This window comes from Rana temporaria, chromosome 10, assembly GCF_905171775.1.
Source record: "Rana temporaria chromosome 10, aRanTem1.1, whole genome shotgun sequence".
NCBI lineage: Eukaryota > Metazoa > Chordata > Amphibia > Anura > Ranidae > Rana > Rana temporaria.
The window spans coordinates 1,165,907-1,187,432 of NC_053498.1; the positions used below are offsets into that span (position 1 = coordinate 1,165,907).

General features: G+C 47.2%; 1 protein-coding gene across 12 annotated transcripts in view; it reads right to left on the reverse strand.

The window, feature by feature from the left end:
• Positions 1 to 2,738: 2,738 nt before the first annotated feature.
• The window catches only part of HSPG2 (heparan sulfate proteoglycan 2), a 109,180-nt gene continuing 90,392 nt past the window's right edge, over positions 2,739 to 21,526 (reverse strand). For 9 of the 12 annotated variants that reach the window (XM_040327021.1, XM_040327027.1, XM_040327029.1 and 6 more), the window contains 20 exons: positions 20,967 to 21,114; positions 20,726 to 20,842; positions 20,033 to 20,050; positions 18,670 to 18,754; positions 18,283 to 18,427; positions 18,069 to 18,168; positions 17,857 to 17,966; positions 16,966 to 17,074; positions 16,784 to 16,882; positions 16,449 to 16,670; positions 15,473 to 15,717; positions 13,468 to 13,639; positions 11,865 to 11,987; positions 9,846 to 9,899; positions 8,991 to 9,066; positions 7,118 to 7,196; positions 6,909 to 6,979; positions 6,316 to 6,399; positions 4,827 to 4,930; positions 2,739 to 3,761 (listed from right to left, as the gene is read on the reverse strand). In XM_040327021.1, coding sequence (XP_040182955.1) covers positions 3,589 to 3,761; positions 4,827 to 4,930; positions 6,316 to 6,399; positions 6,909 to 6,979; positions 7,118 to 7,196; positions 8,991 to 9,066; positions 9,846 to 9,899; positions 11,865 to 11,987; positions 13,468 to 13,639; positions 15,473 to 15,717; positions 16,449 to 16,670; positions 16,784 to 16,882; positions 16,966 to 17,074; positions 17,857 to 17,966; positions 18,069 to 18,168; positions 18,283 to 18,427; positions 18,670 to 18,754; positions 20,033 to 20,050; positions 20,726 to 20,842; positions 20,967 to 21,114 — 2,334 coding nt within the window. In that variant the 3' untranslated portion in view covers positions 2,739 to 3,588. The remainder of the gene's footprint in view (positions 3,762 to 4,826; positions 4,931 to 6,315; positions 6,400 to 6,908; positions 6,980 to 7,117; positions 7,197 to 8,990; positions 9,067 to 9,845; positions 9,900 to 11,864; positions 11,988 to 13,467; positions 13,640 to 15,472; positions 15,718 to 16,448; positions 16,671 to 16,783; positions 16,883 to 16,965; positions 17,075 to 17,856; positions 17,967 to 18,068; positions 18,169 to 18,282; positions 18,428 to 18,669; positions 18,755 to 20,032; positions 20,051 to 20,725; positions 20,843 to 20,966; positions 21,115 to 21,526) is intronic. The other 3 variants (XM_040327020.1, XM_040327022.1, XM_040327030.1) reach the window with 3 other exon arrangements.

Sequence of the window (21,526 nt, forward strand, 5' to 3'; positions counted from 1 at the left end):
ATAGACAGCCCCTCTCCTGCCTCTCTGTATGTTGGGTAGCTGCCAGTATATACTATAGATAAGCAAGGCCTGTCGGTCTCTAATGATTGTAGACCATCATAATTTCTCTTTGTAATTAGCTGTGAATGGGCCCAATAGCTATGAATGTCTTTGATTGTAAGATGTAGTTTAGCTCAGCCATTCTCAACCAATGTTCCTCCAGGGGTTGTTAGGGTTTCTGTGAGTTTTGACTCATTGACCTCACATCTGATGGTGCCTGCATGGTTCTGGAGCCCATGCCACTTGGCAGAGCAAGCTGCATGATACCAGGGATCTTTTAAGTGGTCTGTAGGGGGTATTCTTCCCTCTGAACACCATTGTAAGGAGCATTCTTCCCACCAACCACCAACGTGAGGGGCCTTCTTCCCACTTACTTCCAATTTAAAGGTAATTTTTCCCACTGAACGCAATGCAAGGGACATTCTTCCCAATGACCGCAAATGTAAGGGACATTTTTCCAAATGACCGCCAATATGAGGGTCATTCTTCCCACTGACCACCATTGTAAGTTGCATTCTTCCCACTTACTGCCAACGTAAAGGTCATTCTTCCCACAACCGCCAATGTGAGGGGCATTCTTCCCATCAACTGCCAATGTGAGGGGCATTCTTCCCATACTGCCAATGTCATTCTTCCCATACTGCCAATGTCATTCTTCCCACCAACCACCAATGCAAGGGACATTCTTCCCAATGACCGATAATGTAAGGGTCATTCTTCCCATTGACCACCAATGTAAGAGGCATTCTTCCTACTTACTGCCAACATAAGGGTCGTTCTCCCCAAAGACCAATGTAAGGTTCATTCTTCCTACCAACATAAGGGACATTCTTCCCAAAAGACCAACGTTAGGTTCATTCTTCCCATGGACCACCAACGTATAGGGGAATTCTTCCCACTTACTTTTAACGTAAAAGGTCATTCTTCCCACCGACTGCCAACGTAAAGAACATTCTTCCCAATGACCACCAACATAAGGGTAATTTTTTCCCAATGACTGCCAATGAAAGGGTCATTCTTCCCACTGACCTCCAATGTAAGGAGTATTCTTCCTACTTACTGCCAACATAAAGGTAGTTCTTTCCAAAGACCAATGTAAGGATCATTCTTTCCAAAGACAAATGTAAGGGTAATTTTTCCTTACCGACCACCAATGTAAGGGACATTCTGTCCACCAATTTCCAACGTAAGGGTCATTCTTCCCACCGACCACCCATCTATAGGTCATTCTTCCCACTGACCGCCAACGTAAGGAACATTCTTCCCACCGACCACCAATGAATTGGTTTTAGCAGGGGTTCCCAGAAGGCTAAAAATCATTTGAAGTGCTCCTCTTGGGTTATTGGTTGAGAATGGTTGCTTTGGCTGGTTGTGTATTTGCAGCTTTCAAAACTAAATCAGAATTGGATGAAACAAATAGTGCCACCACATCGGGGGATAAGACTAGTTCATTAAAGAGGGGGGGCAGTAATGTCTGTAATTTGTGTGTTATATAACTGCATCAATGTAATCCTCATCAATGTTCCTGGAAAACGTTTCTAAACCATTCAGCTGTGAAATTGTCAGGTAATGAAATCCGTCCGAGATAATAGGGGGTGGAGTGGAAGGGATGGAAGTAGTCAGCCGTCTGACATGCCGGGGTGATAGGGAGTGGAGTGGAAGGGATGGAAGTGGTCTGGTTTAGGATGAAGCCTTATGCCCCGTGCACACGGTCGGGATTTTCGACAGGAAAAGTCCGATGTGAGCTTTTGGTTTGAAATTCCGACCAGGTGTAGGCTCCTTTGGACTTTTTCTGTCGGAATTTACGACAACAAAAATTTGAGAGCTGGTTCTCCATTTTTCCGACAAGAACTTTTCTTGTCGGAAAAATGGAGAACCAGCTCTCAAATTCCGATCGCCTGTACGCAATTCCGACGCACAAAAAAACACGCATGCTCAGAAGCATTGATCCTAACTTTTCTCAGCTTGTCGTAGTATTGTACGTCACCGCGTTCTTGACGGTCGGAATTTTGTGTGACCGTGTATATGCAAGTTTGAGCAAACATTCCGTCGGAAAAAATCAACGGTTTTCTTGTCGGAATTTCCAATCGTGTGTACGTGGCATAAGGTTTATACCTTGTTGTCTTCATATCTAATGAAGGTGAGGAAACTAATGTCTGAACTACAAATTCTAGGAGGACCATGGCTTGTCCTTTGTCTATGTCAGCTGACCTGCGACCTCCCCAGTGTACCCCCATCAGTGCTTGATCCCTCCTCCACATCCTATATGCAGTGCCCAGCCCCATTCACACTAATCTAGAGTGCTCTGGAGTCATCAGTAGTCTATCGTCCTCCCATTCTAAACACGAGAGCCCAGGATCGGTTCCTGCCAAATCCTTAGGACCATCTCTATTCACATACAGGTGTACAGCGCTCCGCCCGCTCGGAAAGGTGCATACACTCTTAGGTCGAAGGTAAAAAACACTCATTACCCTACGGACCTAGTGGTCTATTCGGCTATGGAGTCTTATGTAGGTGGTGGTGGGGGGGGGGGTCAAATGGGTCCTAGTTCATCTTCACTGGATAACTAAAAGTCAATAGTGCAGCTTCTGACAAGGGACCCCGGTGTCTGTCTTTATGTTGGTCCCACAAAAGGTAAGAAGGGGTTTGCCAACATTCTTGTATGAATAGAGATGATCAAAAGAGGGAAACAAAAGACAGAGGGAGAGGAATGATTTTATTGGAAATCTTGTATCTGACTTGAACTAAGAGTCGATGCACCTTTATAATACACTCGTGTCTGTTAGCTAAATAACATAAATATGGTTCCAAGAAGTAAGAAGCCAGCTGCCGGCAGTAGACCTAATGAGATGTATAAGAAGAATAGTGCAGACCCCTTTCCAAAGAGGACCGATTGTCCCCCTTTAATTCCGCCCCGGTCTCTGCCTATGAGGCCTCTGGGAACAAGGGATAAAGCCCCCTTGTAGCACCTTCTCCTCCAACCTGAACAATCTGGAACCCTCTCCAGACCTCACATCCCAAATCTCAGCCATAGAGAACCCCATGGGCCGACACTACTGGACCAAGACCTGGTCTGGGGGCTTCAACCGCTGTCCAGCGAGTGGCCATTTCTATATACAGAATAGAGGGTCTTCCGGCACGGCTGACATTAAACATACAGCTTGGTTTTGTTAGCTTTCGGGGTTTTTTTTTTTTTGGTTAGGGGTTCTTTTTAAAAAACATACATCTGTTTCAATACATACATATTTCCTTCATCCAGCTGTAAAACACGTGGAAATCTGAAGACATTAAAAAAAAAAATAACAATAATAATAATAATAATAATAATTAAAAAGAAGAAAATCCGGTGTAGGTAATACAAAGATTGCGCAATCCAAATACTTTTTTTTCTTTAGCACCACCTCTGGTTTCGTTTTTTTTTTGGTAGCAGCAGAAGCACCATTTACAATGATTCTCGGTTTGTCATTGTCTCTTTTGAAGAACAATAAAGAATAGTCTGTGGATTGCCCTGGCGCGGCCAGCGGGGGTGGGGGAAACAGTCGTCTCCGCCTACGAGGGGCACTCTTTGGTGTTATGACCGGACTCAGCGCTGTGCTTTAAGTCGATGGGCTGGTGGAGTTGGTCGGAGGGTCTTGCGTTCAGGATCACCAGGTTCTTGATACATCCAGTGATTCCACTCAAGAACTTTCCAGCCGTCGTCAGCTGTACTTCAGGAGCCCCGCCTACCGCAAGAAGAGAAGGAAGTCAGACATCGTACAGGTAAGACAGGAGGAGTTCATTTCTTTATATGATTACCGTCTGGGCAGAAGGTGTGTTCACTGACTATGTATTGTGGAATTTATTTATACCAGAGACACACTCATGGCATGGTCCATGTGTTCTCTACAATAGGGGGCAGTTATCATCTACCGTTCTATCACCACTATGGTATGGGCAGATCATGTCCCTGCCATGCGGACCCTTCCTCACAAGTTATTTCTTACATATGTAGAATGGAGCAAGGAAGCAGTGCCGGGACATCTGGGGTATTGGTCCCCACAATCTTCCTCTCATGTCCATCCCGGGGGCTTGTATGTGATGCCACTAAGACGGATCAGCAGGCACTCTGCATATTGGTGCGGGGGGGTGGGGTTACCTATTAAAACTACAATAAGTGGCTTACTGTCCACCAATGTTAAAGGGGATGTTACTGGGGCTCCTCACTGACCATCAATGTAAGAGGAGCTCCCCGATGACCACCATTGTGAGAGGGGCTCCCCAGCAGTGTGAGAGAGGGGATGTTACTAGAGATCCCCACTGACCACCATTGTGGATTGTGCCCTTCTACATGGAGGATGAAAAGAAACGTGGATTGTGCCCTTCTACATGGAGGATGAAAGGATACGTGGATTGTGCCCTTCTACATGGAGGATGAAAAGATACGTGGATTGTGCACATCTACATGGAGGATGAAAGGATACGTGGATTGTGCCCATCTACATGGAGGATGAAAGGATACGTGGATTGTGCCCATCTACATGGAGGATGAAAGGATATGTGGATTGTGCCCTTCTACATGGAGGATGAAAGGATACGTGGATTGTGCCCATCTACATGGCGGATGAAAGGATACGTGGATTGTGCCCATCTACATGGAGGATGAAAGGATACGTGGATTGTGCCCATCTACATGGAGGATGAAAGGATACGTGGATTGTGCCCATCTACATGGAGGATGATCCTCCCACAGAATCATGGTGAAGGATTTGGCCCTGGTCTGTAAGGTCATAGATAGAGAAGGAACTTACCAATGTAAACGCTTGCCTTGGTGTCCACCATGATGTTTTTACCGGGTGAACTTCCAGAGACGACTTCCTCACCATCCACCTGTATGGATCCGGACTTTTCTTCCCTGTGGAGAACAAAGGCGAGTTATATATCTCACAGCCGTGTATCTGGAGGAAAGGGGTCTACAGTTCCTGAGGAGGCAGCCATGTTTATTCCAGACTTCAGTAATGATAAAAAAGTCAAGATCTGATTGGGCGTATTTTCGTCAAGACAAACTTTGCGAAACCTTTTTACTAATGAGCCAACCATAACACTGCCAAGGTCCCTCAGTCCCGATTTCTAGAACGTTCCCTCTTTGCAGGGATTATGGCCAATCTCCTCCTTACATTGTGCCTGGAGAGACCCTTGTAAAACGTTGTGAGACATATAGGGGTCTGTATTACTGATGGAAGTTGTGAGACATATAGGGGTCTGTATTACTGACGGACATTGTGAGACATATAGGGGTCTGAATTACTGACGGACATTGTGAGACATATAGGGGTCTGTATTACTGACAGATGTTGTGAGACATATAGGGGTCTGTATTACTGACGGACGCTGTGAGACATATAGGGGTCTGTATTACTGACGGACATTGTGAGACATATAGGGGTCTGTATTACTGACAGACGTTGTGAGACATATAGGGGTCTGTATTACTGACAGACGTTGTGAGACATATAGGGGTCTGTATTACTGACAGACGCTGTGAGACATATAGGGGTCTGTATTACTGACAGACGTTGTGAGACATATAGGGGTCTGTATTACTGACAGACGTTGTGAGACATATAGGGGTCTGTATTACTGACAGACATTGTGAGACATATAGGGGTCTGTATTACTGACAGACGTTGTGAGACATATAGGGGTCTGTATTACTGACAGACGTTGTGAGACATATAGGGGTCTGTATTACTGACAGACGTTGTGAGACATATAGGGGTCTGTATTACTGACAGACGCTGTGAGACATATAGGGGTCTGTATTACTGACAGACGTTGTGAGACATATAGGGGTCTGTATTACTGATGGATGTTGTGAGACATATAGGGGTCTGTATTACTGACAGACGTTGTGAGACATATAGGGGTCTGTATTACTGATGGATGTTGTGAGACATATAGGGGTCTGTATTACTGACAAACATTGTGAGACATATAGGGGTCTGTATTACTGACAGACGTTGTGAGACATATAGGGGTCTGTATTACTGACGGACGTTGTGAGACATATAGGGGTCTGTATTACTGACAGACGTTGTGAGACATATAGGGGTCTGTATTACTGATGGACTTTGTGAGACATATAGGGGTCTGTATTACTAGAAGTGGAGTGGGTGGGTTCGGATACCCTGTGTAAGAAGACTATAGAGACACATAGAGCTTGCCTGTCACCCTGAGATCGGCTATCCCGGAGTGCTCAGTGGGGTAATCATCATCACCATGAAAGTTGCCTCCACTTACCGGATGGCGGTGACTTTGTGCCATTCACCATCATTGATGGGATCTTCAGTCATAATTTTGGCTTCTCCGCTGCCCAGCTGATAACTAAGGAGTAGAAAAGACCAGAGTGGTATTAATACTGAGGACTGGCAGCACAGCAATGCAGATATAGGTGGTCCCGCTAACAACCAATCAGATTTCAGTATTTGTGTTTTAGGTAAAAAAAAGAAAAAAAAGAATGAAAGGATTAGAAGAGGCTTCAAACTGACCAAAGCCATTCATTGCACCAACAGGACCATATCACCTGGAGCCCGGCCTGCCAGTTCCCTTCAGGAAGGGTGGTGGGGGCGGGGGAGTCCTCATAGGACCGGCAAGTGTCAATCTGTTTATTTTTAGAACTCTTCAATAAAAAGTTTGTGGTTTTTCGGGGGTTTGGAGATGGAAAGTGACATTCTCTGAGGAGATCTCGCAACAATGTTCAGTTTACATGGATGGGGTGGGAGGAGTCTGCTATGGACAACTCTTCTCCTTTCCTGTACTTTGTATTGGCTCAGCTCCAGTCCTGTCCCACCCACGAGGACCATTCACAGAATCGGGGTCATGGTAGTTCTTACCTGAAGAAGAGGTGACCGTCCTTCAGGCCCAGACTGATGAAATCCCTCTCCCGGCCTTCTTCTCTTACCTCCTGCAAGACAAACATTGACTCAACCATCTGAAGTGACGCCTAGGAGGACTCTACTACAGGACAAAGGTTCTGAACTATTCCTATTGGCCAGTTCTGCATGTTCTTAAAGACACGAGAAAAAAAAATGCATAAATTTACCATTCCCTGCCAGAAAATGACGCCATCTGTAGACGTTGTTCGGATCTCCAACTCAATGGTCTCCGGTGCGTCTGGTCGGCTGAAATAGATTGGATTTTAGTCGGCATCCTGATCTACAAATACTTTCTACATGTGAGTGGAATAAAAATGTGTACACTATAAAAATACAAACGGTTTATGATGATATGACAAAAGATTTTGCAGTTGCAACCACCTGAATATTGCCATTTAATCCCCTCCCCCACAGTAAGCCACAGCGAGGGCCCCTATGGTTCTGCATATCAATGAAGGAGCTGCCACATATGTTGCCATAGGTTTATATGTGGAACTGCATTGTTGTACTCCACCACCAGATGGCATCATAGACTATCCTGGAATTGCACAGGGTAGGGTGGGGCGGGGTGAGGTGAGGTAGGGTGGGACGGGGTGACGTATGGTGGGGTGGGACATTAGAGATTGCATGGAAGGACCTCTTCATCTTTCGAAGCGTATTTTTTTCAGAAAATCTCTATCAGGTCAAATGTTTCCATAACATGGAAAGCCGTTCCTGAAGGAAGGTGATGAAGATGATTGTGAACTCTCAGGGCTCGTTCACACTTGCTTCACAATGTGGCATTGGAAAAGTACCAGGTACTCTTACCGGTAACGGATTTTCTAGGAAGTCTTCCAGGGCGGCACACCTAAGTAGGCCTGCCGTCCTGGAAGATGACTGGAGAAAAGTACCAGTTACACTTACCGTTAATGGATTTTCTAGGAAGTCTTCCAGGACGGCAGGCCTACTTAGGTGTGCCGTCCTGGAAGATGACTGGAGAAACCCATTTTTAAAGCCCTCTGAATGCCACCAATCACAGCTCCTGTCACTAAAAAAAAAAAATGGTCACCTTACAGACTTGGTGACTACAGTTCCTCGCTTCAATAATTGTGTTGAAATAACGTGTCTATTTCTTGGTGCTTCAAAGCGTCTCCAAAGCCTCCATAGAAGTCTATGACATTGCTGGCCAACAGCATCTGAAGCTTTTGAGAGGCTTTTATTCAGCGTTGGCTTGGTTTTGGAGGTTTGAGATATCCCAGGATGCCCTGGGAAAACCAACAAATGAAACGGAAAGATGTTGGACTGCAGCGGAGCAACTAGCAGATGGCACACGTGGTGTGCAACATGGGAACACTATAACAGAAGGGAAGCAAGGAGAAAAGACTGAGCAGCAGAGGATCAGCAGAGCTGGGGGATCAGAGCAAGAGAAACTGTCAATGTCACACGTGGTGCACAGTGCAGGAGCAATATAGCGGGGGTGAGCAAGGACTGGAGAGAGAGAGGAGGATTAGCTACTGCTGAGTGGGGGGATCAGAGCAAGAGAAACTGTCAATGTCACACGTGGTGCACAGTGCAGGAGCAATATAGCGGGGTGTGAGCAAGGACTGAAGAGAGAGGAGATCAGCAGAGCTGGGGGTACTACTGAGCAGGCGATCTGCTGCATGAAAGTACTAATAAGCTTGGAATCTGCTGAAAGAAATGACTAAAACTGGGGATCTGATGAACAAGTGTACTAATGAGCTGGGGATATGCCAAATGGGAGTATTAATGAGCTGGGGATCTGCTGAACAGGGGTCCTAATAGGCAGGGGTTCTACTGGGCCCCTTTAAAACAAATGGAAAATCCATACACACACATGGGGCATTTCCCAAGCTTCTTAAAGTTTGAAAAAAGCATCACCAAAGCATCAGAAACACATAAAACCAGCACATTGAAGCAGTAGGCACTTTAGTGTGTGTTGAAGTGTAAATGATCCCTCCCTGGAATCTGGTGGAGTCCTGGAACCTGTATGTGAAGACAACAACATGCTTTGTAGAAGGGAACAGATGGGGGGCCACTTACCTGCGAGGGAACATCTGCCGGGGTAGAGCTATGTAGGAGTCATCGGAGAAGTACGACCCGTACACTCCTGGGGCATCTATAGAAAACAAAACATGGAAAGTGAGTGATCGGTGGAAATGGTGACATGGGACCTTGATGACCCAATCACTGGGGAATCCATGCGGAAATGGGTAAAAGGCTAGGGACCATCACCCCAAGTTGGAAGGAAGAAACACAACTGGTCCAGGAAAGATGTTAGCAGAGGGAGAGTCTGATAGATGGGGGGATGTATGCAGGTTGGGGGTCTGATTATTGGGTGGTGTTACATAGAAACCATGAGCGTCTGCAGTGGGGGCAAGGGGGGGGCAAGTGCCCCCCCTCCCCCTGGAATCAGGGAGCAGCAAGGTGTCTGCCATAGGCGTGCGCACAGGTTGCCCAGCTCTGCAATATACAACAGAGGAGGGGGCGGGTTACCCACAGCCGCTCAATGCATACTGGCATAGCACACGTCTGGAACCTGCACACTGTACATAGAACACGTCTGGAATAAAGTCTGCCATTTCCCCTTTAAAAATAAGTACTTGCGAGTCACGGCTAAGCCTCTCCCATTTATGACATTGTCAAAAGGGGGCGGAGCATGGGTGATCTTAAAATGATGCTCCCTCCTAAAAAAAAAGAATCTGCGGACGCCCATGATAGAAACAATGGAACGCTCCACCAGTGAGTCCCGAGTTCCTCATCATAGCTATAGTGTCAATGTTACAACGACTCCCATCATCCACCTCCACCCAATCCCGCTGTATAAGAGAATGATTGCAGACAGCCCCCCTATCCCAAGAAATAAAAGAAGATAAAAATAAATTGGGGATACAATACCGTTCCCCCCACTCCCTTCATGAACTCCGTCCTCCAGGTTTGTAGAAGCTGCTCCTGTACAAATGTGCAAATAAGCTGGTTAACACACGGACTTGGCAAAGCTGCTAATCTACAGAGCACAGTGCGGGCACCATGAGAGGGCCAGGACTACCACCCCCCACGTATCACAGCCACCGAGGGGTGCAAAATCTCCACCCATAGTTACATAGAGTTACATCTACCTTGGTAGAGATAGACGACAGTACAAGACTTATTTTCATATGGAACACCGTAAGATGGCCGGGACTACCACCACCCACCTATTACAGCCACCTAGGGGTGCAAACTCTCCCCCTTATCAGAGGTAAAGGACAATACAAGACTTCTCTCCATTGGGGGCACCATAAGATGGCCGGGACTGCCACCTCCCCCACCTATCACAGCCATCTAGGGGTACAAAATCGCACTCTTGGTAGAGGACAATACAAGACTTCTCTTCACATGGGACACTATGAGATGACCGGAACTTCCACCCCCCCTTTAATGGCCACCTATAGGGGTGCAAATTCTCACCCCTTAGTTGCATAGTTACATACAGTTACCTCTACCTTGGTAGAGGTAGAGGACAATACAAGACTTCACTTCATATGGGACACTGTGGGATGGCCGGGACTACCACCCCCCCATATATCACAGCCACCTAGGGGGGCAAAATCTCCCCCCTTGGCAGAGGTAGAGGACAGTACAAGACTTCTCTTCACATGGGACACTATGAGATGGCCAGGACTACCACCCCCACCTATCACAGCCACCTAGGGGTGCAAACTCTCACCCCTTAGTTGCATAGTTACATACAGTTACCTCTACCTTGGTAGAGGTAAAGGACGATACAATACTTCTCTTCATATGGGACACTGTGGGATGGCCGGGACTACCACCAAACCCCCCCCCCCCCCATCTATCACAGCCACCTAGGGGGGCAAACTCCCCCCTCCTTGGCAGAGGTAGAGGACAATACAAGACTTCATTTGGGGCACCATGAGATGGCCGGGACTGCTGCCCCCCCTCCCGCTTCCTGCATATCACAGCCACCTACAGGTGCCCCCCCAAAAGAGGTAGCGGGCAATAAGACTTCTCTTTGGGGCACTCTTCACTAGAGCCCCTGTGGAGAATGTTCTGCATTATATTTGGCCTAGACTTGGAGAGATCTCAGAGAAGACTCCAGAAAACAAGTGACGCTTTACTGGAGTCTGCTGGGGGTACTATGAATAGACAAGGAACTTCATGAAGGGGCTGTAAGGGGGGGGGGGGGGGGGACCATTAAGGATGGATTCCAGGCATGGTATATTTTATACATAATGGTCCAGCTTGGAGTAATGTAACAAGGTTTACCCTACTAGACCAATGCCCCTGGAAGCTGGAAATCACGGAACTGGACACCGCTACTACATTGCTACTACAGTGACCTCCACTTGCTTCCATGTCCTGTGCCGAGCGGCCCGGCCGGATTCGGTGCAAATACATCTCATCAGCTGCTTCGCACAATTGCCATTTAGAGAACACTTTCTATTTTCTGAATGAATGAAAAGCATTCTCTGATTGGACAAGGTGGAGACCCCGATGTCATAGCCCCATCTCATCCAATCATTTTGCTTTTACTCAAAAATGGAAAGCATTCTCTGAATGGCAACCATGCCCAGCGGCCAACTTCCTGTATTCAGAATGCATCAGGCCAGCCACTAGGACCCGGAGTCAAGTGCCATACACAGAGCCAATCTTCATCTGCAACATCACAAGACGAGAACTCCGCCTGTTACCACAACCGCGGTATGTGTGTTCAGAGTGTGGCTCCACCATTGAGGGGAAGGGGATTGCGGAGACAAACATGTGCGAGAAGCAGCCAGCACATACGCTGCTCATTAAGGAAGCCCAATGCCGCCAGATTACAGCAAGCGGTACTCGTCAGTGGCAGTGTCTGGGAAATCTCAGCATGTATGGCCCCACCTTCCCTCACAGCGAAAGTCGTTCCCGGGTTCTCACCTGCTTCGCAGTATGTTCCAGAGAAGCCCTCTGGGCAGTGACATCGGTTGTCTTTGCAGGTGCCGCCATTTATACAAGGATTTTGTATCTGACAGCGATCTTCGTGAGATTCACAGCGATCCCCTGAAAAGATGGAAAACATCACGATTTGTGGTCAGCTTCCGGCCTGAGACGCCAAGACCGATATTTAGCCAGGGAAGTCTCCTCAGATCACATTGAGGTTCAGACTACCTGCAAAGCCTTTAGTAGCCCCAGGACTCTATTGGATTGATGTTGATGATGAAACTTAGTTGGCTAAGGTTCCTCATCTCGTCTGAAATCTATACCCACCAAGACTCTGCCTGCATGGATTTTTCAAGGTTCCCCATGTCTGTGGGTTTTTTTTTTTATTATTTTTTTGAGGGGATTCTCATATTCTGAAAACACTACCATACCGAGAGCTTATTTCACTGCTACAAAGATGGGTCATATATGGATTGTTGGTCATACAATTTCTCTCCATGTGCAAAGTGGCCATGCTGCAAAGTTTAGCTGGACTATACAAGCCAATGGCAGCCATAGAGGGGATGCGTATTGTTGTGGAAATGTTATGAATATTTTTTTAATATGTATTGTTATAGTGTCACCCAGTGTTAGTTCTCCCGCAACCCGCTCTAAAGAGCTGACTGGGGCAGACTGACACTGGTTGAGTCCCGTCTGGTAGTGGAAAACTTCTTGGGGTTGGAGAGAGGTGTTTGCAGAGTGAGGATGTGTTCACTCTGCAAAGACATTATCGGTTATGAGCGGATGTACGCTCATGTCACCCCGGTGTGCCTGATCAAACACATTTTGGGGCTGCCATGTCATGCCCCTGCAGATAATCTCCCATCAGCAGGAACGGTAGTATAATCTGGGTATGCGTTGTTCTCTGAACAAAGCAGGATAAGGATTCACGCCAATGGTAAAAACGGGAGCTTTTGAATTGTTATGGTCGGGGACAGAGTTTGTGATTCCAAGACCAGCCATGATGATGGCTTCCAGGTACTGGGGGTGGAAAATCATACACACTGTCCCTGCCCAGACACGCCCATAAGACTCCTCTAGTCGTCGTTCATTGGTTGTTATATAAACTCATCCTGTTGGAAGGATTTCCTGTGTTGACATGCATATACTGTGAGGTCATATCCTGTGATGTCCTTTCCCATTGAGGAAGCGATTGGCTGTTGGGGCCATGACTTCCTGTTTGTCATTTCCTTTTGTTGTGGTTGAATAAAAACCAAGTGCTGTGCTCGGTAGAGGCCAGAAGAGGGTCGTACTGAGATGAGGACGTGAGCTGTGGTCATGTCGGTTTACTTGGGGATATGCGGGAAATAGAGTAAGTAGTAAGCTGCATTATACCATTAGACTGAAATGTGTTGAATTGGTGCCTTATTCCTTATTAGCACAGGAAACGTGGATTACGCGTAGTGTAGAGCCATATTTTTCCACCACAGTATGAGGTGTCTGTTAATATGTCAAATATGAGAATATAAAGGGAGAAGCTGATTGGTAACTAGGAGGAAAACCTTATAACCAATCAGACATTATTAGGATTCATTCATGATAGAAGAGAATTTATGTGCACCTTTGAAGCCATCACGGCACAGGCATTGGTACTCGTACTCCCCGGTGGGCATACATCTTCCCCCATGCAGGCATGGCATGCGGTCACATGGAGAGCTGTCGTAGCACTGACTGATTGCATGGCTTTCTAGGAAACTGTAAGAGATGTCCACCTTCTTGTTATTGATGGAAACCTAAATGAATTGAAACAAAGACGTTAGTTCAGAGATCCAACTCCAACCTGAACCTAATCAACTACAACTCATCGTAAACCGTAATGTGTACTACCAATATCATGGTAATGGGGGTGTGACGAACCCTCTGTCCTCAAACAAAACTAGGTGCGCCGTCAATGCTTTCTCTGTCCAGAACCAGCCCCATCCAAGACTCTCCGGCCCCCCCAGTCACCAGACAACACCAGTGTAGGGTAAAAACTCCTTTATTTTCACACGTCACACAGATATCTCACTTAGAAACACCTCCCCCCACCCTTGGAAAACAGGGTGAGTTAAACTGTCCAATGACAATGGACACACAGGTCAGGTGTGTTCAAACTTCCCATCAGTAAACAGTCTTATCAGCAGGGGGGCTGCTGGAGGAGTCCCCCCTCCCTCTTTCCTCACAGCAAACACACTTACACATCCCAACATAGTTGAGGCAGACACCACAATAGACAATAGAATACTGTCACACCCCAAACCATCACAGCAAAGAGTACACAACAAAATGAGACAACACACAATGGGCCAGATTCTCGTAGAACGGCGTATCTTTGCGGCGGCGTAACGTATCCGATTTACGTTACGCCGCCACAACTTAGACAGGCAAGTGCTGTATTCTCAAAGCACTTGCTCCGTAAGTTGCGGCGGCGTAGCGTAAATCGGCCAGCGTAAGCCCGCCTAATTCAAATTTGGAACAGGGGGGCGTGTTTTATGTAAATGTTCTGTGACCCGACGTGATTGACGTTTTTCCCAGTGTGCATTGTTCCTAATACGCCGCAAGGACGTATTGGTTTTGATGTGAACGTAAATTATGTCCAGCCCCATTCACGGACGAGTTACGCAAACGACGTAAAATTTTCAAATTTCGGCGCGGGAACGACGGCCATACTTAACATTGGTATGCCGCACTTACGCCACCATATAGCAGGGGTAACTATACGCCGGGAAAAGCCTAACGTAAACGGCGCAACTTTACGTATCTATCTGATTTACATATTTTGACGCGTAAATCAGCGTACACGCCCCTAGCGGCCAGTGTAAATATGCAGTTACGATCCGACGGGGTAAGAGACTTACGCCTGTCGGATCTAACAGATATCTATGCGTAACTGATTCTAAGAATCAGGTGCATAGATATGACGGCACAACGCAGAGATACGATGGCGTATCTGGAGATACGCCGTCGTATCTCCACTGAGAATCTGGGCCCATATATATATATATATATATATATATATACACACACACAACATTGAGTCTGACTAGTACAGATCATAGTGGGGTTCTCATTCACCATGTGCCCCTATTAGAGACACAGGGGGATTTACAAATAAGAGGGTCGGGGAAGCTGGACAAGGAGTTTCCAGAGCGCTCCAAGGTTAGCCGAGTTGCACAAACCCCCCACCCAAAGTGACCCTTGTCACAGGGAGATATATTACTGTGACTTTATATACTTTTGCCGTGATCCCGACAATTAAAATACTATCATGGTGAAATAGGTCAAGCCAAATCTTCCAATATGCCATGTTATCAGAAATTAAATTGATTACTTTGCAAAGCAACTCCTCCTTGGCTACAAAGTACACTCAAAGTTATCTCTGGAATGACAGCGTCTAATCATATTCTAATCAGCGTCTAATCATATTCTGACATTATAAATATATATATAGGGATGTAGGTGCAGTTGGACAAATCATTATATCAGTGCATGCTCTATATACCATTTATCCATATTCTGACATTGTATCTAGAAGCGAGTAGCTTTGCCATGTGATGGGAACGCTCAGCGTGGTCAGGGGAACCCACCTCTCCAATGCAGCCCTGGTAGGGCTGAGTGATGTTGACCGCAGATGGAAGCTCCACAGCACTGTCCACACCCCCGAGGTACATCTTTGTCTTCAGGTTGAGGCCTTGACTTTTCCCTGGAGAAGACCTCTTCACTGGTGGACCGCCATCAACCTGGAGAGTTCCGTCCTTATTGACTCTCTCTGCAGATGCTTTGTGCCATTGTCCCAGAGGAATGGGGTCAGCACTTCTTAGGATTGCTAAACCTAAAGACAGAACCAGAGAAACGTCACTGCTTCCCATCATATAACTATGATACCTAATGGATGCTCCTCATCGCCTTCGTAATACTGAATCTCCCACTGGTGAACCCCCACACCCACGGCCACATTTCCCTTTCCTGGGTTTTGGCATATTAAACATTTAGATTATTTCTCTCTCTTGTTCAGGTCTGGAGTTGTTCTCTTTATGATTTCTTTCACACGTTGCGTTCCAGTTGGCAGAAACGCTGTCCCACTACTGTGTTCTTTTGGGTTATTGATTTTAAACCAGCGTTGATGTATTCCTGTGTGCAGTTTCCAAAATGCAACATCTTTGTATACCACATACTGTCCACTAGACTCGATGAGACATAAGGGAATGGGCTGGGATGGGTTTTGTCTGTATACCATATACTGTACATTACACTTAATGAGGCACGGGGGAATGGGCCGGGATGGGACATGGGTTTTGTCTGTATACTACTGTACAATACAGTCAACGAGGCACTGGGGAGTTGTCCAGAATGGGACATGGGTTTGGTCTGTACTAAACATCTGTTTTTGCAGTGGTGGGAATTTGTCTTTTCCCAGTCAGCTTGGATCTACTACTTCTGACCGTCATTATTACGGTGTGACTTTCCTTAACTCACTAAACCCCTCTATGTTACCAGAACGCCTTGTAACTAATGAAGAACCAAAATTATTATCCTTGCAGATTATCCAGTCCAAATGCTTACCTGATCCTAGCTCATAGCGGAATTCCAGATGGCCTTGGGCCATGGCCAGAGACACAAAGTCTTCCACAGGAGCTCCTTTTCCTGCACTGAAGAAGATGAGACCGTCTGGGGAGAGGGGTTTAAACTCCAGATCCACCCGCAGGTCATTATGGATGTTGGTGAGGGGAGGGTAAGAGATGTAAGAAGTTTCTCCATTGAATGACGGTGTGTTCACCATGACTCCTGTTGGGAAGAGTGGACATCATTGTGTCAAAGCTAATCATTTGAAGCCTTGTAGCTTTCTAGATACGATACATTGATGATGAGTGTGTGTATTGGGCCAGCAAGCCACATACCATCCATGCATTTGTCTCCAGATTTGCCCAGTTGGCAGCGGCAGGTGTACCCCAACCCATCGGCTTGATTGATGCAAGTCGCTTCAGGTCCACAGGCATCTGTAGGAGAAAGTGAAAAGTGCTGAGAGGGGCCGCGTAACGCTGGAAGTACAGAACATGAATGTTCATTTCACAGGAATTACCTGGGTGGCAGTGCAGGGCTCGGGAGTGATCACAGTTACTGCCGGCGAAGCCAGGAAGACATTCACACACATAACTGCTGCTCTCTGAATCCCGACAGATTCCACGGTTCTGAACAAGGTCAGGGGGAAAATGACAGAGAAGACGTGTTAAAAGCTTCAGGAACCAAGAAAGAGTGAGAAGGAAAAATAACACTTCAAGGTGAAGGAGGTCAACTCGACAGGAGAATCAGATTCAACCAAGGGACCGCACAATGATGGACCACACCACAAACCGATACATACTGGAAAATAGGTCGGAGCTTTAAAGTGATATTAAAGAGGAGGTCCACACAAAATGGAACCTCAGCTTTTCGGTCACCCCCACCCCCCCCCCCCTCCGGTGTCACATTTGGCACCTTTCAGGGGGGAAAGGGGTGCAGATACCTGTATAATACAGGTATTTGCACCCACTTCTGGGCATAGACTCCCGCAGGGGTCACGCCTTTTCCCGTCTCCCCCGCTGTCTTCTGGGAAACACACAGGTCCCAGAAGACAGTGGGACAAGTTAGAATGCGCAGCGTGACTGCCTGCAAAGCGCCTGGAAAGCACATTGGCAGCGGCGCTTTGTGGGCGCTTTTAACCCTTTATTCAGGCCACTAGTGGGGGTTAAAAGCACCCAGGTAGCGCTCTAAAAACGCTGGTAAAGTGCCGCGAGTTTTAGCAGTGCTTTACCAGCATTTTTCAGGCACTGTCAGTGTGAAAGGGCTCTAATGTCGCGTACACACGATTGGACATTCCGATAGCAAATGTCCGATGGAGCCTACACACGGTCGGATTTTCCAGCAACAAGCGCACATCAAACATTACAGTGACTTTACTTAAGCTGACCCAGCTCTTTGCCTTTGGTCGTACCTTGCAAGGTCGGTCTCTACAAGTTCGGCAGTTAGAGATGCCAGTGGTGACCAGATCCAGATCCTTGAAGATGACCTCTTCTCCCTGAAGAATGAGCTGCCGGACACAGCCTGCGAGGGACAAATAAGGGCGCATTAAGGGAGAGACCATTAGCCAGAGGGTGGCAAATATGACCATTGTGGAAAAATGCTTATGGATGAATTTCTACTTACCAATAAATCCTTTGCCCAAGCCACTTTTAGAAACAACCTCGTAGTTAGGATAACCTCCTAGGTAAATCTCCTCGTTCAAGTCCAGACCCTGGAATTTACCCTGAAAGTGCAGAATATCCAATCAGAACGATCCATTTCCACAGAAACCAACAAGACATTACTAGAACTATGGCCTTTGAGATGATTGAGAGTTCACATCGTGTTTGGTGATTACCTGAGATGTTCCATTGATGGGAGTTTGGTTGTCCACCACAAGGGATCCTTGGTTCAGGTTCCTGTACAGGGTTATGGTATGGAATTCGCCTAGACTAAGAGGTATAGGATAACGGATTGTCGCCATTCCTGAACCGGCATCAAACCTGCGATAAGATATTACAAATAATGAAACACTGGAGGAACTCCGATAGACAAAAGTGTATACAAGTGTGAGGGTTGTGGAAATTCTTCATATCAATAGCAGAGTACCCATCACCGATCACCACCTAAGAACAGACTCTTTGTCCATGGTTAGGGATTTTATTTTGATCAACAATACAGAATCACAGACGGGAAGCACCGAAAAACACAAAATGTAAGATTTAAGTTGAGATGAAGATCTCACCTGAACTCCGGCCGTCCTCCCACCAGACCGAAGGACATAAAGTCCGCTCCGCTGCTCTTCTTCTGCCCGCTGTAGATCAGCATTCCTACAAGAAGTGACATACAATGTAGAGACACCCATGGTAATACATTATATGCTTCATACATTGCAAGAACATCTCCAGATATCTTCAGAACGTATTATATGTAGAAGGGGGCAGAGGACACACTAAATGACACTGCACACTGGAGGAGCAGGCAGTATGGGGGGGGGGGGGGGAGGTTACATTGGATGATGCCCCACACTGGAGGAGCAGACATTATGGGGGGGCAGAGGTAAGATTGGATGATGCCCCACACTGAAGGAGCAGACATTATGGGGGGCAGAGGTAAGATTGGATGATGCCCCACACTGAAGGAGCAGGCAGTATGGGGGTGTAGAGGTTACATTGGATGATGCCCCACACTGGAGGAGCAGACATTATGGGGGGGCAGAGGTAAGATTGGATGATGCCCCACACTGAAGGAGCAGACATTATGGGGGGGCAGAGGTAAGATTGGATGATGCCCCACACTGAAGGAGCAGACATTATGGGGGGGCAGAGGTAAGATTGGATGATGCCCCACACTGAAGGAGCAGGCAGTATGGGGGTGTAGAGGTTACATTGGATGATGCCCCACACTGGAGGAGCAGACATTATGGGGGGGCAGAGGTAAGATTGGATGATGCCCCACACTGAAGGAGCAGACATTATGGGGGGGCAGAGGTAAGATTGGATGATGCCCCACACTGAAGGAGCAGGCAGTATGGGGGTGTAGAGGTTACATTGGATGATGCCCCACACTGGAGGAGCAGACATTATGGGGGGGCAGAGGTAAGATTGGATGATGCCCCACACTGAAGGAGCAGGCAGTATGGGGGTGTAGAGGTTACATTGGATGATCCGGCACACTGGAGGAGCAGGCAGTATGGGGGGGGGGGGTAGAGGTTACATTGGATGATCTGGCACATTGGAGGAGCAGGCAGTATGGGGGGGGGGGGGGGTAGAGGTTACATTGGATGATCCGGCACACTGGAGGAGCAGGCAGTATTGGGGGAGGGGGGGGTAGAGGTCATATTGGATGATGCCACACATTGGAGGAACAGGCAGTATGGGGGGGGGGGTAGAGGAACAGGCAGCATGGGGGGGGGGGGAGAGGAACAGGCAGTATGGGGGGGGGGTAGAGGAACAGGCAGTATGGGGGGGTATAGGAACAGGCAGTATGGGGGGGGGGGGGTAGAGGAACAGGCAGGAAGTTGCATTTCCCAAAACATGAACTGGTTGCTCTAGGTAGAGTAGGAAGTGTTGCATACAATGTAGGTGAGTCATGCGGAGAGCACTTACCGGAGTACAGAATAAGAGCTGGAGAGGCACAGCAGACAGAAGAGAGAAAGGTGACGATCAGAAAAGAAGATAAGAGAGAATGGAGGATCATTGAACAAAACATGAGCAGAAGGCCATGACAGCAAGAAGTAATGAGATAAAGCGAAGCAGCATGTGTCAGGAGAAGGCCCTATACTGAGGGGGACACTGAGATGTGGAATTTGCTCTTGAATTTAGGAGGCCATATAATGAAGATGAGAGGGGGACATATAATGAAGATCAGAGGGGGACATATAATGAAGATCGGAGGGGGACATATAATGAAGATCAGAGGAGGACATACAATGAAGATCGGAGGAAGACGTACAGTGAAGATCAGAGGAGGACATATAATGAAGATCAGAGGAGGACATATAATGAAGATCGGAGGAGGACATATAATGAAGATCGGAGGAGGACATATAATGAAGATCAGAGGAGGACATACAATGAAGATCGGAGGAAGACGTACAGTGAAGATCACAGGAGGACATACAATGAAGATCAGAGGAGGACATATAATGAAGATCGGAGGAGGACATACAATGAAGATAAGAGGAGGACATATAATGAAGATCAGAGGAGGACATATAATGAAGATAAGAGGAGGACAGCAGATCTAAGGGACATTTCACTAAGCTTCCACACATGCAGAATATAAACAATTCCTCTTACCGTCAGCAGCGTCGGGTCGGAAAGTAATCTTAATGTCGAATTTCTTGTGAGCGTCTTTCATACTCGGAAGTTTGAGGTAAGACTGGGGGTGGCCCGAGAAATAGGGTACAACTCTCTCTGAAAACGATCACATGCACAAATACAATCCACAATTATTTTACACCCAGAAATAAGTCGTAAGAAAACACAATATTTTTCGAAAGACGGAGACTGAACACACAGAATGGCACATGAACCTCACCTCGAACTTTCAGCATAGAGAAGGCCGTGACTCTGCCCTGGCGGTTGGCCGCTGTGCACACGTATGTACCGGCATCCTCTGGCTTCACAGACAGAATGGTCAGGACGTTGTTCTCCATACGAGCGTTGGTGGGAAGGTCTCCTTCCAGCTGGAGAGAAGGTTGGTGTCATTACTCTGCTATTACAGCTAGAGGTCAGGAAGGGCTTTGAGCTTCTCAAGGCTGAGCAGAGAGTGTTTAAGCAACAGTTCTGTCCACCTACTGCTGTCCACCTACCCCAGCCAAGCAACAGTCCTGTCCACCTACTGCTGTCCACCTACCCCAGCCAAGCAACAGTCCTGTCCACCTACTGCTGTCCACCTACCCCAGCCAAGCAGCAGTCCTGTCCACCTACTGCTGTCCACCTACCCCAGCCAAGCAGCAGTCCTGTCCACATCTTCTGATGAAGTGCTAACCCAGCCAAGCAAGACCATCACAATGATGGTGGGCCCCAGAACAGCAATGGTGGAAGAAGTGCAGCTGTTGCATTGTGAACACATTCTGGATGTCCCCCTGCCATATG